This window comes from Scomber scombrus, chromosome 17, assembly GCF_963691925.1.
Source record: "Scomber scombrus chromosome 17, fScoSco1.1, whole genome shotgun sequence".
Classification (NCBI taxonomy): domain Eukaryota; kingdom Metazoa; phylum Chordata; class Actinopteri; order Scombriformes; family Scombridae; genus Scomber; species Scomber scombrus.
This window is the reverse complement of record NC_084986.1, coordinates 20,891,793-20,908,590: the sequence shown is the minus strand read 5'-3', so window position 1 is coordinate 20,908,590 and position 16,798 is coordinate 20,891,793. Positions and strand designations below refer to the sequence as shown.

The window sequence follows — 16,798 nt, the reverse complement described above, 5'->3', positions numbered from 1 at the left end:
CATTAGATTTGTGGATGTGGAATTAACCAAGAATGATCAAAAGCGGAATTATAAAGTTGGCATTTCTATCCAACACACTGAACACAACCGTGTCTAAGTTGACTGTGGGCAGCAGTGTCAGAATTTAGGTTACAATAGTTTCAGAAATCTAATACAACACTATTTAACATTATTTCATATGTGATTAATTATATATTAAATAATTATTTACTAACAAATCTGATCCAATTGGGCCCAAAGGGAAACTATGTATGTAGGAAAGCTAAGCAGCCACTAGATGCCAGCATTGGCACAAAATATTAACAATAGACTGTATTGACACAAGAAAGGTTTAGATGCCTTACCTTTACAAAAGCTAAGCATTATATTTTGTTCTAATAACACACTATGACATTTTGATCATGCCCTAGTGTTATCATTGCGAACAATGCAGTAAGCCAAGAGCTGTACATGAAAGGAAACTCATTTACACCATGTTCCCTTTATGGATTAAAATTTTCTCATACCGTATTGGACCATCTCCATGTACATAATTTCATAATAATATGAAAAATGCAAGGACACTGCACTCATTCAGATGTGTATCAGAGGTTATTGTTCCTTTACAGGACACAGAACTCAAGGGAATGCAATCTTCCATAAACAAAGAGGAAAAATTAAGGAGGAAGATCTAAGAATAGAGCAGGAAGGGAGCCAAGGATGACTGTGGATCCAGCAGCTAGGTAGAATCAAAGAAATTCTTGCTCTTTTGTTCTCTTTCCGTCTGCCAATTTTTATCGATTACATAATAATATAAAATTAAATTACACTGACTGCTAAAATACATTTGTACTGAGACACTGTCTCATCAAAACCTTGTGTGCATTCAACTATCTGTTCTGTCCTTGCTGCATGGAGCATACGTACATTTCTCTCCCACTGACAGTGTTTGCAGGAAATGATTCATATTACTGGAACTTTGCGCCATTTGTTAAGTGCAATAACATCATGACAAGTACAGAGACAGAATATTTAAACCAACATTTGAAACACAATATAATAAATACCTAAAAGTAGAAGAGATATAGGAAAGGAAAACACAAAATTAAATGATCATACAGTCATCATGAAGAGTTTCACAAACTAACTATGAGCTGATTCAATCCTCATAATAAAAAGATTAATAATTATGAGTTTAGTCTCCTAGAAAAACAATGAGCTACTATCTGCAAGACAGTTCTGTCTCTGCTCACTTATTACTTTGTATGTTGAGTGAAAATGACATTTTCTGTAGAGGTAGAGCAAAAGCTTTTTATATCTGGATGACATGATTAATTGGATGTTGTCTGATCTCTAGTTTTGAGACAGTTGTTTTCAAATACTTAATGAATCCCCTTGAGGTATATGACTATGGTTGAGGTTTCAAAAATAGGTGACTATCTCTTTTGATGCCTCTTTGCAGTGACGCTTTATGCTTTGCAAGATTATGGTGCAGAGTGAACTGCGGTTAGAGATCTCACTTTCTTTTTCTACTTAATAAACAAAAGTAAAGTTTCCCACACGTTCATTCTCCTTTATCTTCTCTCTGCAACTGCAATACAATGCTATGCTGTATATTCTATAAAGAAATATGCTCATACTGTATCAGCACATTTACGTCATTTTTCCTTTTTATTCACCACCTTTTGAATTTAAAAAATACTTATTTTGGTTTCAATCTAATTCACATACATGCTCTGTTGATAAAATCTCCCCAGCAATAACAGCTACAAAGAAAAGTCAGCGAGGATTTAATGAAACACCCTGACAGAGGTTCTGTGTGAACTTTCAGAGATTATAGAGGTGTTACTATTACAGTGAACCATTCAAATAGCATAGCTACAGGTGCTTGAAGATCTTCGTTGTTCATTACCAGCAATCTAACATATTTATAAAATACATCATATTATTTTATGGGACAATAAAACCCTTGTCTCATCGTTGGTGTTTACAAAGTCCATCATCCCCTATCTGGAGGGACAAAGGTAAATGTTTGACACTAAGACATATTTTTTTAAATAGAGCACTGGACAGCTAGACAATTAAAGTGATATGAATAACTGGATAAAAAAGAAGTTGCTATGGTCATAAAGACAACCGTTGTAGCTCAAGATGCAAACATGAATAAAACACAAAAAAGTCCATTAAGATACCCACAGTCTATTATGATGTTTTATTTGTATTTTATATTAGTACTTTGATCAGTCACTAATCATTAATAATCTTGAATCACAAAAACAGATTCTTGAATTTGTCAGAATGCCTCTTTCACCTTTATATTTCACCTTCAATATTAAATGATAACTGAGTATGGTGACAAAATTCTTTAAATACATGTGTTTTTGTCATAACTACTAAAATGTTAAAAAAAAAAAAAAAAAAAAAGTATTTATTTGCTTCACTGGATAAAGACAGTGACTCTAGAAAAGTCACAAACATGTGCTGGTAAACGTTTCTTTTCTCTCCAGGGTAATCACCAACAACAGGTCACTTATGATGTTTTTTAGACGCTATTTATACAAAGCATTTCAGTTATTCAGAAATCAGCTAAAATGTAGCTGTACATACTGTATCTATTGAGGCAATTCTCTATCACTGCACATGCACAGAACACATACAATATTGCCATCTTTTTACACAGTTGTTGCTGTAATTGTTCTGAATTTGGCATATTTTTCTTTGTTGTCGGTTCTTTTGTCTCCCCAACCAAATTCAATGTTTTTATGTTAAGTTGAGCCTTGCGGTTGGCTGGTTGACGTTGGAGGGCTTGGCCCCGCCCTTTTTAACGAGGTAGCCATGGAGACCGCGCGAGAGCGAGAGCTAGGCAGCTGGTGGACTGTTTCCGCTCACCTAAAATAAAGAGCAGGCGAGCCGAGGACGAGGACCGACGGAGCCGTACTGACGGGAATAGACGACGAAAACACTCTCTTTTTGGTGTTATTTTTTGCCACATTCTGGTTTTGGGTGTCTTCGTTCACACAGCCTTTAATGTCTCGAAAGTGAACCAGAGAGAGGAGGGCTCGCTGCTGGTAACCTTTACATTGGTGAGTCTTGTCTCTTTTTTCCCCCCGCAAGCTAAGCACAGATAGGCCACTACGAGATCTCTTGCTCTCTCGTTCCCCTTCCGTCTGCCTGTTTTTGTCGCTCGCATAATAATAAACAAGAAAAACGGTCTTCACGCAAGGGCAGCATTTCCATTACTTGTCAAGGAGAATAATTAGTTGTTCGTCAACTAACAAAGTGTGTTATTAATAAAGCTAGCCGTGAGCGGCGACTAATATCTCTGGATATATGTCGTGTTTTTTTGTGTGTTTCTCTGACAGGTCAAGCATAACGCAGTCAGTTGGATATAAGTTTTTTTTCAGAGGACATATTGCTGTATGTTTTTAGAGATATAATAATACTTCGAAACCGGTTCGAGAGGCTAGTCGGTCCTGTCTTAAAACAGTTCACAGCTGTAGCATTACTGTATTGTTACGATGTGGTCATGTGAACAATAATAGGAGCAACATTGTGCGGTTTAAAGGCGTTGTCGTATAGTATCGAAATATATTATGGCGTCTAAATATGACAGTAACTGAATACAAACGTCTGTTAAATGTATGTGTATCTGTGTTTCTCGGTTAGAATGGGGTTTGCCGGGGTTGTCTTTGTTTTTGTCCGGCTCTGTGTGTGTGTGTGTGTGTGAGTGTAGCCCTGGCAGCCCACCACTCTTTGTTTAAATAGCTCGCAGTACAGTTGCACGTGTCGAAGCGTGTGACTCCGCTTTAGAGCTCCTATGAAGGCAGAGGACCACGTTTGAAACAGTTGCATTGATGTGTTGTTGACTTTGGAGGGCTCACATATTCCTAACACTGTAATTTCCCACTCTCTCGCTCCACCCCCCAGTTAAAGTTGGAGTTGTTTCCTATTAGCTCGGTAGGTTAAGATGTGACACCACCACACCAAAGGGCAGAGCAATCCAAATGTGAGCTGTTATTAAAACAGAGAATACATGTCAAGCATACATTTTTAGCAGCCTATGAAGTCCAGAACTAATAAAATCTAAGCAAATTATGGTGTTCAGTTCTGTGCCCATTGATGTTGTGTTTAAGTCTTACTCTTTCTGTGTGATGACATTAGAGAAAGGATGTGGGATTAATACTATATATTGGACAATATACATTTCTAATTTGTTTGATTTTGCCACATCACTTATACTCTTCAAGCTATTCCTGACTAATGGTGACATTGGATTTTAATGTGATTTTTGCATCAGATGTCCCAAGTTTCATTTACTGGATCATCCTAAAACGGACAATCCTGGCTTATTGACTATTTAACAATCGATTGACACGTGGTGGAGACACACTGTGTCCGTTGACACATGTCAAGTCGACAGATCTTATTCATTTTCTATGGAGTGCAGCAGATTTGTCCGCCCAGTGCACGATGGATACAGCACGGCGAGTGGACAGGCCGCTCACCATATTTGAATTTGCATAATTACAACTCTAACTTCAGTTCTCTTCAACTTCAACTATGCAAATGCATCTGTCCAGACTATAATGAACCCAAAATCTGTTACTGCATTGCCCCTCTCCCCTCAAGTGTTTTCAGAAACATATTTAGGTGTACTGTTTAGCTATAATATGAGAGTTTGTTACCCAGTCACCATTTTGAAAACTGACAACCCGAAACCAAGCACTGCCCAATTCGCATTATGTCCCCACCAGATGTGTCCTCGCCTGAGTCTGTGTGTCCACCATTAGGTAGTTACAGGTAAATGGTGCTTAAAGCTCATCTTATGGACAGTGCTTGCCAGTTGGGCATTCTGCGTCCGAACACACAGGATAACTACCTTTACTGATGTGTACAGCTGTATGTTCTGCACTCACCTGGTCAGTAAATCCATAAATGGAAGATTCCTTGCTGTGTGAAGTGACTTTCACACACACACACACACACACACACACACACAGGCAGAGTAGTAAAGGTCCAAACACAACAACGGGTGTCAGAAGTGGGAATTCCAAAACCTTTCCAACTGTGAGAATACAATGCATGGCTTGGGTTGATGATGGAGACATTTGTACCTCTCGTATGGTGCAGACTAACTGATCAGTTTGCAGCACTGACCCCAGACTATTGTCAGGAACCCAGAGCCGCAGTTTGAACATTTCCAGTCTACATAAGCAGAGCACCAGCAAACTAGAGCAAAGGCACAACATCCTATGCTGCTACAGAGGAAGCAGAACCAGTCACCAAACCAAAACCCTGAAGCAGCTTGTCCATGTTTTAAATGTGGAGAAGCAGGACACTTCAGGAAGTTGCAGGACCCAACAGTTGCATGTAACCATGCTGACAAAGACCCAGGCCAGCAGCTGTGGCCAGAAGGGACACTAAATCCAGATGACCAACCACAGGGTCTACAGATTGGCTGCATAAACCAAGTGTGAGAGTCTACAGATTCCTGTGACTGTAAACAGCATTCCAACACAGGCTGTGGTGGACAGCGGAGTAATCTCAGAGGAGCTGTATCGCAGTTGGAGGTGATCGATTTAAACCACCTTCTAAATGCAGGAGATGGAGATGGAATGGACGTGAAATGTGGACTGAACATCTCCTTTTAAAAATTGCATCCAAAACAATCGACTGTAATCTTCCCATCGCTCTGAAACATCTCTCTCCTCCTAGGATTGAATCTGATGAAGTCTCATGATGTTGTCATCCACACCTGTGCCAGAGTTTTCACCGATAATGAACTTGCACCCTCCCAAATAGTAAGAGGGGATGGATCAAACTATTGAGTTGCCATAGTGACCCACCATACATCCGAATGTGTGGACCAGGGTGGAAAACCCCAAAGCCAGGTTTTCCAGCTGTGCTAGAGCCTGTTGAACATCACAGAAGCCTCCAGGAGTGTTGCTGCCACCACGGAGAAGCAGGTGCCAGTCGGGCTATGCAGCTTCTCAACCAGCAAAACTGCCCTGTGAACAGGGGTATGTCTTGGACCCATAGTTGACGACTCCATGTTCAGTGCCAAGCTTAGAGGAAGAGCCAGAAAGTGCATCGTCATCACCCTTGGTTGGAAGAGTAGCAGCAGTCTCTGATCTACCTTAGCGTCTCCAAGACCTGGTCGGTGTTATTAGTGAAATACATAATAACATTGTTTTATCATGCTGCCGTTAACTCACCAATCTCTCTTTGCCAAAAGTGATTCCAATCTGGGATTGTGTGCCTGCTGCCACGCTCAACATTGACCCAGGACCTGCTAAACCTGGGTGCTAGAAAGTGAGAAGGACACCTCTTGGGTTCCAAAGTAAAGAGGAAACACCTCAGTCTGAAACTCAAGGGTTTACAGTAAAACATTTGGACTTAAGAGAGTAATTACAAGGAACAAAGGTGAAAGGCTATTCATTTTAAGTGTTCAATTGTGTCAAATATTTCTAGACAGCTTATGTTCCTGGACAGTTTGAGTTCTGCCTTTTTATGCCCGGAAACTTCAAGATGTTTTTATTTCACAACTGATAACAGTAAATTGTTTTAAAGTCCCGCAACCACTCATTTGACCCCCATTGTTTAGAGCCGGATTAGTTTAGTTTTTACACATTCTTCACACTCTGCCTTTCAGAGAATCACTGACAATGTGCTGTACATAATTTGAAGCCTTAATGGTTGTTATTTTAAAACACATTGTGTACTGCAATGAGATTTTTATGATTCCCAGTCCAGCATTCAGGTTTTTTTTCTGTTTGACAACAGAGCTTAGAGAAAACATCTTGTGAGTAAAGATAAAAGCACCGTGTTTGGCTTCAGTCCCATTCCTTGATTTCTGTACCCTTTACCTATGTCAACATTAAATACAACACTGTTTCTACTCCTACTCTTTCCTTCTCCTCTCTCTTTTTTTTCCTCTTTTCCATCTTCAGTCTGTTTCTGTCCCCTTCTTTGAGGCAGTACAGAAGGATGCTCAGGCACTGTGGGGCTTAACACTACATAATACTTCATAACAAAGGGTCCTTTCTGTGCTGCCATGCAGAGCCCCAACTCTGGGCTCCCTCCGCAGGCCCTGGCGGGCTCCACCAGCAGCAGTAGCATTGAGGCCTATCGGGTGGAAATCTCCTCTCGGCTGTTTCTTTGGCACACTGAGTGCTCTCTGTTCCCGGACACATGCCTGTGCTGCTGCTCTCCTTGGATCCCTTTGCATTCCTGGAGCCCCGGGCAGCTGAAAAACTGCAGTAGCAGCCTGCTGGCTGGCTGGTTGTCTCACTGCTGTTTGAAGTGGAGAGTTGCACGTTTTGTTTCCCCCCCCAAGGAGGGCTAAACAAAATATTTATACCATAAAAATGTCAACTTTCTTATTGTACTTGGCTCGGGCTGCAACTAATGATTATTTTTTATCACTACCCATTGGTTAATACAACACTAGGAGAAAAAAGAAAGCAAATGGTGTGAGAAGCTAGAACCAATGGATGTTGAATAATTACCTGAATGATTCAAAGTTGATTACAGTTCATTTTCTTTCAACCAACTAATCAAGTGGTTGACTAATAGTTTCAACACTACAGTGGGTTGAAATATGATGTAAACTCATGACAAATAGCACAAATACTTTTGAAAGCAATTATGTTTAGTATAACCCATATTTCCTTCAAAAGCATACCAGTCTCCACTGTCCTGTTCAAGTCTGACACGGACCAAGGCTTCAGATTTTATATGCTGTACTTCCTCCACTAACATAGTGATAAGCTGGACCGGTCACACCCAGTTTCATTGGACGGCTAGTTTTGCCTCTGCCTCTTCATGCCCTCTTCTGAATTATTAAAAGTCTCACACCAGAGCTGCTACTCTATAGATTGTTTTTCTTCACAAATAAGCAAAGCCATTCAAACTGTCACAATAACCTACATATAAACACGTTACGCAAGCCTTCAGAAACTCCTGGAGGAACACTTTTAAAGCTCACTGACTCTAACAGACTTGTAAGACACTGACTAGCCTAGCAACATTAAAGGGATAGTTCAGGTTTTTTGACATGAAGTTGTATGACATCCTCACCGTCAGTGTCGTACATCAGCAGTGGCTTTTACCCCACTGCGTCCTGTGAGCGGAGTTCTGGCCCGCTTTTGGTGAAGAAGAAAGTAGTTCCGTTTCTGGGGTCAAAGATAAAGCATTTTGCTTCAAAAAACAATATGCGTTAAAAAGAGTAATACATTTGCATCACAAAATCGTTGTCCGTAAAAAAAAAAGTCAGACCTCACAATCACCTGGCACTATTTTCCCTCCCTACGTATCACTGCGCGCTGCCGCCTGTTGACAGCTGCGCACCTTTCCATCAGCTGTTTCACAGTGTTTACATGCTCGGATACGTGAGAGCACTAACGTGAGAAATAGAGAGAGTTAAATATATTATTAGACAAGAAAATATGCAAAAAGATTTGCGATTATGCAAACAGAAGCTGGTACGCTGGCCTCCTCATCAATTGAGAGATCTTGCATCTGTGGCATGACAAGTTCCCATTCGTGGCAGCAGTAGCTCTCCACCTCCGTCGGCATTTATTGCGCAGTGATATGAAGGGAGGGAAAAAAGTGCCAGGTGATTGTGAGGTCTGACTTTTTTATGGACAACGATGCAAATTAGTGATGCAAATGTATTACTCTTTTGAACGAGTAATACTAGCCGGAACTACTTTCTTCAACACCAAAAGCGGGCCAGAACTCTGCTCACAGGACGCTGTGGGGGAAAAATCACTGCTGATGCACAACACTGATGGTGAGGATGTCATACAACTTCATGTCAAAAAACCCAAACTATCCCTTTAAGGCTTAAAACAACCCATAATGCATTGAAAAACAACTGTCTTATATTCGGAACAAACATTAAAAATTTCAAATGCATTTATTGCTGTAGTCTATTCTTTATAGCCTCTATAGTCATCATTCTTTATGTCAAGCCTGAGAGAATAACTAATGTCCCATCAGTTGAGCTGCTCACTCAGCGTTGAAGTGCTGATCAGCTTGAGTCTGCAGTGGGCGTGACGTGATTGCGTTACAGCAGTTAATGCAGCAACTGTGGCAGCTCCATCCCAGATAGACAGTGCTTAATTCAGTATGAAACAAGGAAGTAGTCTTGTTCTCTTGTATAAAGTAAGGTAGTGTTTCCCCTCCTTGCAACATCTGCTTGTGGGAGCTGACGTGTTTCATGACTTGACATGTTTTTATTAAATCTGTTGAGTAGGTCCCCTCTCTTCAGTTTGAAGAGATCATTATCTGTCAGCTCAACCACTCCAGTGACACTAATATAATTGAGAGCAGTCATACTGGAGTAATGACTAATAACTATTTAAATGTGCTGTTTGACTGTACATACAGCCATGTCTAGCTAATATTACCGGCTATCCACTCGGCTGCAGGCATGAAGTTTGTTTGTTTATGTGGTGTGTTTCAAGAACGATGTTCCAGGAAGCAGAGACTAAACTCTCAAAGTTTAAAATAGCACCACATTCTTTAATGTGACGCATCAAGCTCAACTACTTTGCCTGTGTATCTGACAGGAAACGCACACAGTTGCAAGTTAGAAAAGTTGACATCCAACCATAAAGTATTCCTGCACCACCACTGTCAAACTGCCTGCTGTGATATTAATGAATTAAATGCCTGAACACAGAGTCAACGTATTAAAAAAAAAAAGAAAAAGATCTGCAAAAAATGTCTTAAAGGCTCCGAGCTATCTTGTTCTACATAATTGGAATGCCATATTTTGTAGGATACCTTTAGCACAGAGTTAATGACTTTCTCCTTTTCTCCGAACTTCTGTGTGAAAGCAATTAAGCTAATTCTGCTTAAGTTTACACTTTGCAAACGTATTAGCCGGTCAATACTCTGCCCTCAGCACTCTGGTGAGGTCAGTCCTGCATTATAAATGCCATCCAAAGTGGTTATTTACATCCCAACAAGTGCCTAACAAGTAAACACTTTTGGTTTTTTTTATGTCCTGCGTTTGACTTTTGTTTGTCCTTGATATTGCGAAGATGCTCGTCTGGCACATGAGGTTACACAGGAGGCTATCTGTAACCTGGGGCTGAGCGGCGGTGGCGCTCTGATCCCAACACGGACAAATGAGAAAGTGTCTATGGATCAGATGGCTGGCACAGGTTCCTCCCGCATGTGTTTATGACTGTCTGCACTTTGGCTCAACGAAGTACACAAACTGTCCTGCCAAGACCAGCTTACGTCACCCTCTCCCACTGGGCTGCACCGCTTGCAGGTATGCCTCCCCCATCAGAGCCACGGAGACATCAGAAAGATGGAGGGCAGTAGGGGGCCCTGCTGTTAATAGTCAATATGAAATTTTTCTGCCTTGATCTTCAATCATTTAAAATTTAGCCCAGTGTGGAGGCACATGTTGGAATTGATTTCAGCATAAATGTCATTGTGTGCGTATACCCTGCTTTTGGTTATACTGCTTTTGTTCTATTATGAGTAATTAGACGCTTAATACACGTTCAGAGGTTGTTTTCTTTATTTTCTTTCTTGTGATTTATGTTTTCAATATCTATATATGTTGGTGTCACAAACACACTCACTGTAGGTGTGTTTGCCTTTCCAACGACATGGAGTGTATATATACACCGTCACCCAACCATGAGTGTGCATGTGTGTGTTTACAGTTAATTCCCCCGTCGCAGTAGCTCCGGGTAGTCTGTGGCAGTGCCAGTGACCGCGCAGATCTGCAATCAAATTCACAGCTCTCTAATTGCAGCCATGCCATTACTGTAGCCATTAGCTCAGCAGCCTTGTGTTACTGTAATGGGCCCTCTCTCTCCTCTCTCTTTCCCCCCTCTCTCTCCTCTCTCTTTCCCCTCTCTCTCTCTCTCTTGACGGTATGATGCCTGCCAGCCAGCTATTTTCCAGCAAAACGCAGACACTGCTACTTTATCCCAATCTCTCTGTAGCAACATAGCAAAAAGAGTATACACACCAACATCTCATTTATGTAATGATGGTATATGTCTTGTTGTATCAACCAATAAATACTTTTAGGAGGTTAGTTAAGGTGGTATCACAGAGGGAGATTAGTGGCGTTATTGTCTGTGTGCGTACGACCGTACTCGTCGCACTCTGCTTCTTTTTAAAGGTGTCTTACAGCAACACTTAATCAGCTTTCTGCTACTCTGCTGTCATCCAGCTGCATCTAATTTTACATTTAAGTTGAGAGATGTTGTGCAGATATTTACAGCACTGCTAGCACTTACACTACCACATTGTTTGTGGTTTGTAATCCGTGCAAAGAATAAAACAAGCTTAGGAGACAGGTATTATTGGCTGATACTGAGAGCTACTTCACATCTATGTGATTAATAAAAGTGTTATGTTAAAGAAACTAGCGCTTTGTGCAGTTATCTTAACATAGTTTCTCCATCAAACTCTATTGCTAATAGTAGTCTGCAACATAAGGCAGCATAACATCACAGCTGAGCAGATGGCAGCACAGCATCTGTTTTTCATAACTATATTTTAAGGACTTCATGCTGCAAGTTTTTGTAAATGTGCATTTATAAATGCACCAAGTAATATTGAACCTATACTAAATAACCTAAATAAATATGTGAAGTCTGTTAGGCCAGATGGGAACAGTCTGAGTCATAAACTGAAACTTAACTTAATACATTATGTTCCTTCAATTAAAATGCAGCAGGATTGTTTCTCTTGTTTTGCACTGACTCTCTATCTCTCTCTCTGTATCACACAAACATTTTTAGCCTCTCTCCTCCTAATGCCGCTACCTTATCAGCAGCAGGGATTTGTTTCCGTGTTACATCATCTACAGCCGAGTGTAATGGCTGGTTTATTTAGTTAGATCTTGTGGTGGAGCCAAGAGTGGGGATCGAGGGGAGATCAGAGTAACTCTCCTGCTGCTGCCGCTGCTGCTGCCGCCACTAGTGGTTTTTCAGTGAAGAGAGCTGGAAATTGTTTCTGTCTGCCCGTGGGGTATTTAAGGGTGGTTTAAATAGCAGGATGCTGTTTGAGGAACCAAAGCATGTGAAAAGGAAATACACACAGAGTCATTCACACAGTTGTTATTATTATTGTCAGTAAACCAAACTGCCACTCAATGACGTGCAGAGAAGGCCTTTTTCATGTCAGTCTTCACAGCTCTGTCTCTCTCTCTCTCTCTCTCTCTCTCTCTCCCTCTCTCTCTCTCTCTCTCTCTCTCTCTCTCTTTCTCTCTCTCTCTCTCTGTTGCTTTTCGTTACGTAATCCTCGTTGAATGTTGATAGTAATCTGCCTTCTCCTCCCCCTCCCCTCTCTATCCCATCCTCCTGGACAGGTTAAGCCGTAGAGGACTCTTGCTGGTCGCCGGAGGAAAAGATGTGCGATGGAATGGTAGCGTTTCAGACGAGAGCCCTTTCCTCCTCCTCCTCTTCCTCCTCCTCTCTAGCCCACAGGCTGGCTGCCTCTGCGCTTCTCCTCCTCTTCACCCTGCTCCCTCATGGTCACGCTTCAGGTAAGACGCACACAAACACACTCACACACACACACACACTGTCTCTCCTCCCACATGATACACATTGACTAAAGCGCCATCTTCGCCCCCCGTCTCTAGTGAGTTGATCGAGGTTATTTTCCCTTCGTCTTGCAGGTCAGTTAGATTAAATTGGCTTCCTTTACCCTTGGGCCGGTCAGGTCGCTCTGCCTCCAAGCGGCAGCCAGAGAGCTCAATCCCACCCACTCCGCGTATCCATTCACCGCCTTTAATGAATCACAACAGTTTTCCTCCATTATCGAGCGAAAACAGAGAGATGAAGTTGTCTGCGGTCACATTGCTGTCATAAGGTTTTAATCAGCTATGACATTTAGTGTCCTCTGAGAGCTTTTAGCACGGCTAGTCAGTTTTGTTGTTGTTTTTTTAAACGCCACACCAACCCTCAGATCAGGTTTAGTCTTTCAGCTTTACATTAGTATTAGGATTTTCAGATTGAACTATGTGTAGTGAAAGGAAGGCAGATTTGGTTCACACTTGGAAGTTTAACACAAGTAATGGGTATTTAATAAGCACTACTGAGAGCTTGTGTCCTTTTGTTTCTTAAAAAAGAATTACAATGTTGATGCTGCGTACTCGCTGAACCCTTTCGCTTGTGCCAGCTTTCCTTTCACTTCAACCCTCCAATGTTCCAGTCCCCTCCCCCAACACACACACACACACACACACACACACACACACACACACACACACACACACACACTACCTACACACATGCACTGCCCACACACACACACACACTCCCCCCACATAGCCAGCTTGTGAAATGTGCCAGATGTCCTTGCCACAGAGTGCAGGCAGACTGTGTGTGTGTGTGTGTGTAAATGTGTGTGAGGTGTGGTTTTTAAGGCTCCAGGATGTTTTTGAGGCGTTAATTGATTTTCTTTCTCTAATGCCCTTAAATAAATAAATGTGTTCATGGGTGTGTGGGGGAAAAAAACCTGGTAACAGAAGGAGGAGAAAGAGATGGATGATGGGTGAGGAAGGATGGGGGGTTAGGGGGGTGGGCGGCACTGCTGATCCCAAGTGTATCTCCTCTCTCTCTCTTTCTCATCTTATGTAACATACATGATTCATGTAGAGCCCAGAGGGGCCGGTATCACGTTCACGTTCTGCATCCAGCACGCTCACACACACACACACTGCCTACCAATGCCAAGGAAAATGTGTCCTCAAATCCCCAGCCCACGTGCGCTGCATAGTGTGTGTGTGTGTGTGCGTGTGCGTGTACTTGTGCAGTCCCGTCTCTCCGTTTGCTCACATTGTGACAATTTGTGGACGTTACGGCTCGTGCCCAAACATTTAGCGAGTCAGCATATTAAAAAAAAAAAGACCCCGTATCGACCCGTGTTGCTGACAGTTGCTTTATTACATCTGGACAAACGTGCAAGCAAGAATTCCTCTTTCACTACCCATGATGCACCTGCCCCTTTAAGACTGCCAGTCAAGCGATGGAAAAGGACAGTGAGTTCTCTTGACTTCACCACCAGGAGTATTTTCAACTGGCTTGTTTAACGACAGTGAGTGCGGTGTACTGTAAGTCCGGGGGCTCAATCTACTGTTTGAATTAGCTGATCAAAAACACAATATAAGCACAATTTGTTTCACATCAACACCTGCATTACTTTATCTTTTAATGAAGGTGTTTTACAGTGAATTATTGGAAACTCTCAGTGGTGTTTTGGGTGAACTGACAGTAATACACAGATTATTTTCAGGTGCTGTCATAGCAGTGTATTTTCTAGCATAATTACTTCCTCATAGAACACAAAGAAGTCGTCATGCTGACTCATAGTTCAAGAGTTCTGCCTCTGTGTGCAGAGTGGTGTATAGCGTGTGATATTTGCCCTTACGTTAAATAAATAGAAGCTAAAATATTCATGGCAGCAGAGATTACAGTAGTTTAAGTACAGGTTTCAAGGCGAATTTCAAGTATCTGTTAAAGATGAATGAGGAGGATTTTTCTTCTGTCTTCAGACTGGTTTGGGGGCATTTTTCAATTCAAGCACTGTTGTATGAACTTTAAATATTAATTCAGATTTTAAAAGAAACTAAGGTTGAGGAATGAAATGATAACTGGTTGACAAAAGAAGAATTTTAATGTTATGAAAATTATACAAGTGTGAAATTTAATCTACATTTAGACACATTAATATAAAGGCCCCTTTTTTAAAAGCTTAAAAGTCATCATCGTATGAGATCCTCTGTTCGCTGGCCCCTCGCTCTCCTGCTCACTAGACATAATTCACATAGGGAATACCTTGACATGTTCCAGGGATGGAGATTGCTCTGGAAAATGTTCATGAATATGAAATTTCATCACTGCTGACAGTCTTATTTCAGACTCATAACAGTGTGCAGTATGAATAGAAATGGATACTAAAAATACTGAACAGCATTTGCATACAATAACAAAAGCTCTAAACACCAGAGAATTACAGACTGTGCAGTACAGAATCAAACTTCCGTTTTTGGGTCTTTGGAGGCTTATGTGTCACTTGGTCTTTTGTAGGTGTTAATCTTTTAGGAACTTCTGCTTTCAAGTGATAGAAAATTAAATGGATTGTTAGGATAACGGACAGTAAGCGTTGAAGTACCCTATTCTTCCAATTTTGGTTCCCTTAACAAAGAAAGGAAAAGCTTGATGCATTGGTCAGGTTTTTCAGGGAAAGGTCAACACAACATTTCTGTGTAAATGCTCCGTTAGGAAGTAGTGACAAAGCCTTTTGTAGTCGAGGTATTTTTAGATTTCAACCAATCACGGACCGAGTCGTGTCTTCTTTCAGCTGTTGGCTGTAAACAAGATTATCAGCAGCAGGATCTGCTAAGCAAATGTAAACGCATCCCTCCAATTTGTGTTTGTGATTACCGTGTAGATGACATTTGTGTTCGAGACATTCTTCCAAAAACTAGCAACATGCTAAACAAAATATTCTCTGCTTTCAAGCAGGGTGCCAGTAAACAAACACAGCAACAAAGCAGCTTGTTGGTTTTTGTGTATGCAAAGGATAAATGGCGTCAGTCTGGAGGATTTGGGGCACAGTGCAAATATCGCTTGTTTCAAGTCTTTTTCTGAGTCGATCTGACATCCCACTAATGTTGGCTGCACAGAGCTTAGTTCCTAATATGGTGTCAATTCCTTACAGTGAGCCTTTGTGGTTTGGTTCAGAGGAAGTGGGCCTAGACAGTGAGTCAGAGCTGAAAGAATAAAGATGGGAATTTCTTGTGCCAAAGGGTCCATTCACATGATCGCGCTGCTCTAACAGTGTTATGTGTCAGGAGGCACAGACACTCCGGCCATCCTTGTGGGTCCGGTTAAACAGATAAACCAGAAACCCTCTAAAACCCCATTGTCCTCTGGCGCTGAGTCAAAGCTGTGCAGCACAATGCCAGCGAGGAGCAGAAGTCTCCCCACAAACAAGCCTGCTGTGAGCTCTGTGTGCTGGTGATGTTTATGTATGTTCATGTGTGAGAACGGGAAATGGCTTTTCCTCGGGCCTGAAAGAAAGGTGGAGTCACAGGGTGAAGAAAAGAGCAGAGAAGAGTGCAAGAGAAGGAGGAGAGAGCCGCCTTTCTAATTTCCTCTGAGGTTTGTGTTTGTTTTTGACAATCGATCGCTGCCCATTCTTGGCTTGAGTTAAACACGTTGTTGTTTTTTTTGTGTCTGGGCCTGATGTGGGGTCATTGCCCTGACCCATCCTTTTTAGTTTTTAGCCACTCTCGCATTAAGTGTGTAGGACCAGGTTACCAGGATACGGGGATGTTCTCTGAAAAGTCAAGTTGCCCAAAGAAAAAAAAAAAGACACAACGCAGACTCCCCCTTTTTCTCTTTAATAACAGACTATACTCCAGTGGCTAGCATAGCGTCACTGCTCTGACCACAGAGGAAAATATCTGAATGAGCCATGCCCTACTTCTCTCGCTGTGGTCTTTGAAACTTGTTGCTTTCTGTAGCCAAACAAAACTCTGTCTCTCTGTGTGTGTGTGTGTGTGTGTGTGTGTGTGTGTGTGTGTGTGTGTGTGTGTGTGTGTGTGTGTGTGTGTGTGTGTGTGTGTGTGTGTGTGTGTGTGTGTGTGTGTGTGTGTGTGTGTGTGTGTGTGTGTGTGTGTGTGTGTGTGTGTGTGTGTGTGTGTGTGTGTGTGTAAAAAGTCACAGTGTGTCAGTCTGCTTGCACACTGTTGCTTTCCTGCCCTCATAGAAAGTTTGGGACATCGGCCGGGTTTACAAACACTGCAGTCTGAGCTGGGGGGGTG

At 41.8% G+C, this 16,798-nt stretch overlaps 1 protein-coding gene across 2 annotated transcripts in view; it reads left to right on the top strand.

Moving 5' to 3' along the window:
- Window positions 1-2,874: 2,874 nt before the first annotated feature.
- susd6 (sushi domain containing 6) overlaps window positions 2,875-16,798 on the top strand; it is a 34,621-nt gene continuing 20,697 nt past the window's right edge. For both annotated transcript variants that reach the window (XM_062437315.1, XM_062437314.1), the window contains exons 1-2: window positions 2,875-3,062; window positions 12,332-12,508. In XM_062437315.1, the coding sequence (XP_062293299.1) occupies window positions 12,373-12,508 (136 nt within the window). In that variant the 5' untranslated portion in view covers window positions 2,875-3,062; window positions 12,332-12,372. The remainder of the gene's footprint in view (window positions 3,063-12,331; window positions 12,509-16,798) is intronic.